At 35.9% G+C, this 10,259-nt stretch overlaps 1 protein-coding gene across 1 annotated transcript; it reads right to left on the reverse strand.

Moving 5' to 3' along the window:
* Positions 1–773: 773 nt before the first annotated feature.
* LOC143563795 (putative aspartic proteinase GIP1) lies at positions 774–4,864 on the reverse strand. Its single transcript, XM_077051259.1, has 2 exons — positions 4,322–4,864; positions 774–1,682 (listed from the first exon to the last, which is right to left on the reverse strand). The coding sequence occupies exons 1-2, from the start codon at positions 4,862–4,864 to the stop codon at positions 927–929; spliced, it is 1,299 nt and encodes a 432-aa protein (XP_076907374.1). The 3' UTR covers positions 774–926.
* Positions 4,865–10,259: the final 5,395 nt, after the last annotated feature.

Genomic DNA, 10,259 nt, shown 5'->3' on the forward strand with positions numbered 1-10,259 from the left:
TATTAACCGGTTAACCGGTCCGGTCTAACCGGCCAAAACCACTTCTGCAGATGGTTAAAACCGGTTACTAACCTAACTGATTAACCGGTCTAACCGGTTAGGGTATTAAAAAAAAACACCGGTTACGAAAAAACCCGGTTTTCGGTTAACCGGTTAACTGAAATGTGCACCTCTAAACCGAAGTCAGACTCAAGAGACTCAATCCGTATTCGGTATTCCCAACATAGTATATCGGACATTTGAACAAACATGGTTGTAGAGGTGTAAAAAAACCGGTTAGGCAAACCGAACCGGTTTGAGTTTAAAACCGGTTTTATACCCGAACCGGTTTGAGAAAAACCGTCTATAAACCGGGCTGAACCAACGTGACCATGCCTGGCTATCTTACTTCTAAACCGATTTATAAACCAAACTGGTTTGAGTCGAACCAGTTTTGACCAGCCATTGACCAAACCGGTTCAGTTTGGGTTTAAAACCAGTTTTGTACACCTCTACGCGGCAAGGCAGTATGATTTTACAATATAAGAAAAAGCAAACAAGTCACGTTCTTCGCCGAGTAGTAGAAAACTTAACTCACTTCCCCAATGTAGAATCATCCACTAGCCCAACTCGGATCCTTGCTAGAGTAGGGTGCCCCGTCCACCCTAAAGTTTGAATTTAATGTTTGCTAATCCTGACTTCCGTGGTGGTAAATGGTAATTAAGAGATGTTTGACAAAATGTCCCAAAAAAAGCTTTATCACATGGCATTATCAAATCGTAACACATAGTAATTGTTCCATTAAGACATTGCATTTGAATTGCAAGTGTCACAAAGCCTTGGTGTCCAAGTTTGATCATTTTGATCAAAGAAACATCAAATAAATCCAATCTACTAACAAACATCAAAAAAGCAATACATCAAATATCCTAGGAAAGACCAGATCATCATGAGCTAGTAAAGTTAAAGCTCGCACAATTCGTACCATGCACCAAAACAGATGAACTAAACCCTAACCTCATCGACACAAGATCAAACTGCAACAAGTTATCCTCCATCTGATGCCCACCAATCACCACCGAACTCCTCGGCGTCTCACCACCATCAACAAACCCGAGACACCACAAGTCACCCTCTTCCCTTGCAACACTCACCATAGAATTAGCTCCCAATATCCTCCAAAACACATCTTCACTATGCATGACAAGATCAACCGTCGGGAATGCAGGCCCTATCGGCGTGCTATAAACATCACCCGCAACATAACACACCTCAAACGGGCTCACTGGATCCGTTACCGTGAGGTTAAGCATAGCAGACTCGTTCACAAACGCTTGAATAAAGGCGTTATAGATTGAAGTCTCTAACGTCGTGTAAGGCGTGACAGTGCTCAGTCTGGTTCCACCAAAGCCATTTTCGTCGATTGTTAATAGCGAATGGTTAAATTCGAGGGATTTGCCGTTGATGTTGATTGAGGTGAGTTCAATGAAGTACTCGTCCGAGGGATGGCCGGAGTATGTTATAACGGTGAATCCAATGGGGTTTAAAATGAGTGGAGTGTAGACAAGGTGGCTTGAGAGGTCTATGCCCGGGAAGAAGTAGTACGGACCGCCGGTGTTGAAGAAGGCCGCACCGGATGATGAACTTGCTAGACCGGGAAGGCATATTGCAAACAGGTTGGGTGATGCATAGACTGTACTAACCTGTGCAGGAAAGATTCAAATGTTATATTTGTTGAAGATTAGAAAAAAAAATAGAGTCTTTAAAATGTTATATTTTGATGAATGATATCAGCAAAATGCCCAATTAACTATTATTTTCAAAAATGTCCATAGAGAAATTGGTGATCCGCTCATATTTGAGGATAGATCTGACGGTATAATACTATGTCTGCCAGTGTAACACTGATGTCCGCCAATATAATAACGGCGTCTGCCAATGTTATATATTTAGATTGGCGGTTCCCCCTTCTAATGGGAAAAAAGCTAACGTTTAACTAGTACTGGTACATTTGGCCATATGTGTTTGGCTTACAAACCGTCGGCTCAATATATGTGGTATGAACCATAATTCCCAAGTTTTTCCACAATGTCACGTCAACGTCACATCACACTCCACTCCATTCTACTATCTTCCTTAATATCGAGGAAATACTCCCTAATTCACCAATCACTTTCGTTTTTAAATAAAATAATACTGTTAATATATCTAAAATAAAATTAAAATTTAATAGAACTAAAGTTAATATAACATGAAACATTATCAACTAGTTAAATTGGAAACATTGATATATAACTAATATATACAAACATAAAACTCAAAAAGTATATAAGTTCGAGTCTTCATCGTCGTCGGGTATTTCGAAAAAACGTAAATATATTTAACCAAATTTACCGATTTAAATACGTGTCAAAAGTCTTTAACAAGACCAAAATATTTTTGTTTTTTTCGAAAAAAATTCGTTTTTGTTAATTTATACTGGAATGTTCAGAAAATTTTTTATATAGACCTACGTATTTAGTTTTTTTTTTAACTTTAACAAATACAAATTATTTACCAAAGATTATTAATACACATAATCATTTTAGAAAGAAAAATACATTTTAAAACGAAAAATAGTGGGGGTGGTATTCCCCAATTCATTATTATGTCACATCGGACACCAATCGGTGAAATAATATTCATACCACATAGCCTAAATATTGACAAGACGCTTGTATTTCGATGGACATTTTCGAAAAAAAAAATTGGGTGTAAGCGGGTATTTTGGAGAAATCACCGAGTCAAATCAAGCTTTTAGATTTTCCCATGACACAAGTTCACCAAACTCCAAACAGTTTAATGTTTAAGAACATCATTTGATATTTTTCTAACATCTATTAATATCAACCAAACTCACCTTGATTTATTGGACGACTAGTCATAAAACCAACCGACACCGTCGGTAGGTTTAACTTTAAATCTTTGACCCAAAATGCCATTTAGTTTGTTTGATATTCTTCAATACATCAATCTTAATAACAGTGATTAAAAAAACACTTAAAATTTAGAATTACCGATTTTGATCAGACCTTTACTTTTCGAAAGCGGTGGAGTCAAAAGAGCCATAAGAACAGTGCAAACGATAAAAGCATGAGGACAAAAGTTGCCAACTTTCCTCTTATCTTTAAATTCAAACTCAAAGCAAACACAATAAGCAATAGAGTATAAAACTATCTACAAATTAAATTAACATGTTAACTGTACGTAATACATAGTGTAACTACAATGTGTTGAATTATGTTGTGGGTATGTTTGTCAGTGGAGATTGAGATGGTTTGGACATGTAAAGAGAAGACAGACGACGAATCCTGTTAGATCCGTAGAAAACATTACTATAGAGGGGAGGAGGGGTAGAGGACGACCGAAATTGACTTGGGATGAGAGGATTAGGCATGATTTGATAGACCTAAACCTCTCCGAGGACATGGTTGAGGATAGGAATTCGTGGAGAAGTAGAATTAAAGTTAAGGATTTTTAGAGAGAATTGAATACCTTAGGGCTTAGACTTAACTTATTTAGGTCACATACCATAATGGTATTTCCCTTACATATATTATTATTATTATAATTATTATTAGCTTTTATATAGCTGTTAAACTGTGATCTTATTATTAATATTATTATTATTAGTAGTAGTTTTTATATAACTGTTAAACTTTGATTTCCTTTATTTTGCTTCATACACATGTACTTAGAGCCGAGGGTCTCTCTGGAAGCCACCTCTTTATTCCTTTGGATAGAGGTACGGTGTGCCTACATCCCACCCTCCCCAGACCCTACTTATAGCTTTGCTGTCAGTGGGATTTTACTGGGCATGATTGATTGATTGATTGTATGTTTGTCAGTAAGCTTTTAAGAGCTTATAGCTTCAAACTTTAAAAAAAAACTCATATTCAGTTAAAAACATTGTTTTGTTCAAGGAACTTGAAGCTTTTATGTTATGAGAAAAAGATTAAAGCTTCTACTAGTGACGTTTAGAAAGAGTTACAGGCTTTTAGTATTTTAATTTACTTAAAAAAACCTTTCAAAATAAATACATTTACTATTATTGTTTTTAGTTATGCCCATTTTAGTAATTTTATATATTTTATTAGAAGCTCCGACTACTCAACCAAACATCTAAATATATATATAAAAAGCAACAATTACCCACTACCGGCTTCCAGATAAAGCTAACACTAGTTTTGCTAAACATACCATACATTATAATTGCATTATGTTGTACATACAATTACACTATTTAATTCTCACAGTTAGCACGTTAATTTAATTTGTAAATGATCCCGAACATAAAACTAACCTGTGCGGGTAGCGAATAATTCCCCCGACCCAACCCAACCAACCCAGCCACCCCATCCGGCAAACCTCTTAACAACGACTCATCCGAACACGCCACCACAAAATCCGGAACCAAACCAACATCCCCAACGTTCCTACCATCACCAACAACACTCAACCCAAGCGAGTCAACCAACGCCTGAGCCAACACACTGTTCCCAATAACCGGGTTCTCGGGAAACAAAGCACACGAATTGTTATGACAGCCCGGACCGGACGGTCTAAAACAATTAGAACACGCGAGTGACCCGAGTGAGGTGCAGAGGTTTGAGTTACAGGGGATGTAACGGTGAGATGTGGAGGTGTAGGACGTACAGTCGAGCCAGGTGAACTTGCCGGCTAGGTCGAGGAGTGAGGTGGTGGGTTGAAGAGGTGTTTTGAAGAGGATGGTGATGGTGTAAAGTGAAGTTGAGTCGTCTCGGGTGATTGGTGCTACGAAAGGTGTGGATGAGTTAATGGTGGTGAAGTTGAAGATGATGAAGAGAGTGATTTGGAGAATAGACATTGGATTCGTTTGGATTGGATATAATAAAAAGTCAAAAGTGTTTGATTGTCAAGTACTAAAAAAATGTGATGGGGGTGGAAATGTAGAATGATGTTATTCGTTGAAATGAAATCGGTAGATATAGAAAAAGTATTATTAATATGTATCAGAATATGATTCTGTCTGTTCAGTTATTATTATAGTTGACAACTTTTGGATGCTTTATCTATAATTTAATGTGATAAGTTACAATAAAGCAATAATATGTTTAAATCATATTTCTTATTTACAAAATTTGGCTCTTATGATGAGGGGTGTTACTGATACGAATTTGATTCGGTCGGTTTTGATGAAAATATTGTGTTGAATTGTTTTGATTTCGAAGAACCACATATTAAGGCAAACCAGGAAGGGTAGAAGGGTTGGTCGGGATTGTTGTTTTACGGTTTTTTATAGTTTAACAGTTCGACTTTAATTGATTTGAAATTTTTGGTTTATGTTATCAAGGATTAAAAAAATTGTGGTTCATGATATTAACACATATTCATAATTATATATTGGAAAAATGAATAGTCAAAGTTAAATAGTTGGTAGTTCAATTTACACGACCAGTTGTAAATTCTAAAACGTACCAAACCATTAAACCATAAAAGAATCAAGATCAAACCATTTGAAAATCATCCCATCCCATTTTCTGTATTTTAAGTAGTTTAGAGCATTCACAATGGGTACTCCATATCCATGTTCATTTCTAAAATTTTGAAAAAACATTCAAATAATCACTTCAATCAATTCTCTATCTCCAAATTCCATCTCTAAATTTTAGTGAAATGATATAAAAAAACCTTCAAATTTAGAATGTTCCACAATACTCCATTTGCATCTTCCCTTGTATAAACTTATATTAGAAATCATTTTATATTAAAAATAATAATAAGACAAATGAATATAGAGATGATAATGGAAAATGAGTTAGGGGAGGTTATTAGATTTTTTTCCAAGTATATTCATCTTTACGTAATATCTTTGTTTGACTATATATTTTTGTTTATTACGTTAATAAATAATAAACAAGTATTGTTTGGAAAATAATATATTAAATAAGCCGAGTTATAATTAGACATTATAGACGATGAACATGTTGTAACCGAGTTAGGGTTCATGAAGAGTTAAACAGAGCTAGGGTTTGAGATATTGTAATCAGTTTTTTGAGTGAAAATTTCTGATTAATATAAACGAGAGTTAGTCGTTTAGTTCGTGTTTAATTATCGATCCAAGGCTTGAGGTGGAGATGAAGTGGTGATGGGTAGATCCCACAAGTTTTCTTTTAATATCTATTTAGGAGCAAGAGTGTTTTAGTCATTTCACGATACACTTAGTTAGAAAACTTAACAACCAGCTAGAAGACTTAACGATCATCCATGATGTATGATTTTTTAGAGGAAAGAGTATGACAGATATGAGATACGCTTAAACAAGCGCAAAGAAAAATAATAGTAAGACTTAATATATTTTGCTTGTCAACAATTTAACACTCATCTAAGAAGTTCTTAATCAAGGTGTACTAGTCCCATTTAAACATGTAAGGACCAATATTGTCGGTTGTGTATAAGGTGACAGGAAGTATATAAAGAAGAGTCGGAACGTGAGAGGTTTTTGAAAATTAACAACATTTAAAGAAACATGTATTTCTTTAGTTAAATACTTAAGTCTTAAACTATAAAGACGTAGGCTCCATATAAATGCTCTAAGGTGTATACATGTGTACCGATTTATTAACCAGGTAACATGAGTGAAAGAATATCCGTGGTTCTATTATTATCAATATTTCATTACTACCACTTTGTTATTATAAATCTTTAAATTTCGTTAAATTTTGGGCTTTATTTTTTGCTAAAAATAATGGACTTGCAAATCGGGCTAAGATTAGGCTAATCAACAACTCTCGCGGGCCGTAAATATGATGGAACGTCAAAGCCGTAGAACCAGAGAAATCTGATCACACTAGTACATTACTGGAGTACTGGTCAGTCACATAACATGATCTCTTGTCCTTTTATTAATGACATGTTATATAAAAAACCACGATATTTACAGGTTTTAGTTAGAAGTAGAGACTTTGGGCCAGAGCCCATGATTAAGAGATCCGACGGTCCCAAAGGTTTAGTGGTTATACTGCTATAGACTTATAGTTAACAACCAGTTTTCCATATCCGTTATTGGATGGTTACTAATCAAATTATGGAACATTAGACACCGAAAGGCACTAATCAATTATGGAGCATTAGACATCAAAAGACATTCGGCCTAATGGTATTTTGACGTCTAATATGGTGCTCCCTTCCTTGGAGGTCAAGGTTCGAGTCTCATGGTGCGCATTGTTGTAATATTATTAAGAGTGTATTAGATTGTTGTTTAAAAAGTATGAAACGTTAAACGTCCATATGAACCAGATATGGGTTAGTGATTTAGGTGTTGTTTGTTTTTGAAGACAAAAAATGTCTGCAGTCTGATTTCATCTGATTTAATGTCTGCAACTGAAGATGTGGTCTGAAGGTCTGCAATCTGAAAATATAATATTGTTTGTTTTATCAACTGGATATCGTCTGCATAAGCTGAAAAGTAGTTAGATATCATATATATTGCAGTAGATAAAAGTCATTTAACGTTTGTAAACTGCTAAAATAATTGGTAGTGGTGTACGAACTATGGAAGCAGGTGGTGGTAGACAATTGTGGTTGGCGGTGAACGGTGGGTGGTGGTGATGGACAGTTGTGGTGGTGGGTGGTGGACCGTGATGGTGGCCGACAATGGGTGGTGGTGGTGATGAACGGTGGTGGTGGGTGGTGGATGGTGGTGGCGGGTGGTGGTGGCGACGGACGGTGGGTGGTGGTGGTGGATGGTGGTGGTAGTGGACAGTGGTTGTAGCCGACGGGGGTGGTGGTGGTGATGAACGGTGGTGGTGGTGGGTGGTGGTTAACGGTGGTAGTGGAGAGTGGTTGACAGTGGTGTTGGGTGGTGGTGGCGACAGACGGTGGGTGGTGGTGGTGGTGGACGGTGGTGGTGGTTGTGGTGGTGTGAAGGTAATAGGTAGTAGTGGTGGGAGGGTGTTGGAGGTGATATAATGTGAAAGAGGGATGGAATGAAAAAAAAACAAGGTGGGTGGATGGAATGAATTTGGGGTGTTTTGGAGGGAATGAAATGGACATGTAATAGTTGATTCAATTCCATTGACCAACCAAATACATTTTTTTTCATTCCATCATAATAGACCATTCCATTCCGCCTCTCATTCATTCATACCAAACGCTACCTAAATTCATTTCATCCACCCCTTGATTTTTTTTCATTCCACCCCTCTTGCACATTATATCACCTCCACACCTCTCCCACCACCACTAGCCATTGCCCTCTCACCACCACCATTACCACCCACCACCGCCTTCGCCACCCGCCACCATTCGCCTCCGCTGCCCGCCACCCCCCACCATCCGCCTCCCGCCACAACCACCACCCACCACCACCACCTACCTGTGTTTCCCACCACCACCAACCATAGCTCTCGGCCATCACCACCACCACCTACCACCACCTACCACCACCAACAATCGCTTCCGGCTCCCGCCCATTTCCACTGCCGCCCACCACCGCCACCACCACTCATTACCATATTTATTTTATTATGTTTTTTCTATCTTACCAAAAAAAAAACTAATAATCCATTCATTCCCACATGGTAACCAAACATGTCAATGGAATCGTAATGATCTATTCCATTACCTTGCCATTCCATTCCCTCGCTCATTCCATTCCATCCCATCGTTTATTTCATTACCCCATACCAAACATACCTTAAGTGTTATATTGAATTAAATATCAAATGATAATTTAGAAGTGTCATGTTGAATAATTTAGAAGTTTTTCTCAACTTCATAGTTAGGCGGTGAAGTAAGGTTCGAAATTTACTTCAGATACATAGATGTACATTCTCCTAAAGTAATTTTTTTTCTTCAATACTTGATTGAATGCTTAGAGCTTACATATACGATAAATCCTAACGTATCAAATAATTGTCGGTGTACAAATCACACACATTTAGCAACTCTTCCACAGGGCAAATTCAAATGTACTATATAAATGCCCTGAAGTTGTTTAAAAACATAGACATTTACTGTTGCACATAAACTTGCATGAAATATTAGATACTGGTGTAAATAGGAGTTTTTTACTAAAATGGGTGGAGGGGGAAAAATTATTTACCATAATAGGTGATTTTGAAAGTATTTACCAAAATGGGGTTTTCCTATTTATCACTTATTTACTTTTATTTTTAAGGTTTAAAAGGAGAAAAAAACTACTAATCGGTTATGAGTTTATCCTCTCTCCCTTCATCAATAATCAGATCTTCTATAGCAGCTCCAATCCACTGGACTTCAATCGTAATTCCCAGGTTCGATTTAATACTTTCGGTTTTTATAATCGATTTTCATGTTCTATTTTTATACACGATTTGATTCAGCTACTAAATCAATTTTCATAGTTTTCAATCTGCAGGTTGATTTGTATGTCCAATTTTGGCTTTCTATTTGGTGTTAAATTTCTCTAAAATATTGATTTCATTATCGTTATTTTTTATTCTTGTATTTCATTGCTTTTAGAATATGGTTTTCTTACTACCATCTTTAGTGGGTGGAATTATTTTTGTTTGTATTTTGATATTGATTCTTAACTTGTTAAACACTGTTGAGAAATAAAGGATAATGATACAGTAAAAACAATTTTGTGCCATACCAATATGACTACATTTTTAATCGATGTATAATTTGTAACTGGATCCAAATTTATATACAAAGACGATGGATACCATGTTTACAAAAGAAATTGGTTATGGAAAAAAGAAATATAATTAGTTGATTGAAGAAAACAAATTAAAAAAGATGATATAATAGATTAATGGACTAAATAAAAGTTAAATAAATTCTAAAATAGATTATTAGAAAAAGGTATGAATAAAAAACCTATTTTGATAAATACTTTCAAAATCACCTATTATGATAAATAATTTTTCTCCACCGCCTATTTTGGTAAAAAAAACTCGTGTAAATAGTGCATATGTATTTATTTTTTAGAAAAACACAAAATTGAACCTTTTATGGTTTGATTTGTGTGTAAACATTTCACACCAAATATCTTATAAATTGTTCATGCAAAACATGATCACACCACCTTCACGCATTATACACTAGTTACATATGCATTTTTTTATCAACAAACGTGTTAAACTACAAATTCAATACAAAGTCTCCTAATTTACGTTCAAATACGTCTTGTATAATTAGGAGACTTTGTATTGTATTGAATTTGTGGTTTAGGAAAAATGTTATAGAATAGTTTTAAGTTTTAAAAGTGTTTCAAT

Source organism: Bidens hawaiensis, unplaced genomic scaffold, assembly GCF_021521415.1.
Source record: "Bidens hawaiensis isolate Kalapana, Puna unplaced genomic scaffold, B.hawaiensis_p1.1 tig00021526_1, whole genome shotgun sequence".
NCBI classification, from domain to species: domain Eukaryota; kingdom Viridiplantae; phylum Streptophyta; class Magnoliopsida; order Asterales; family Asteraceae; genus Bidens; species Bidens hawaiensis.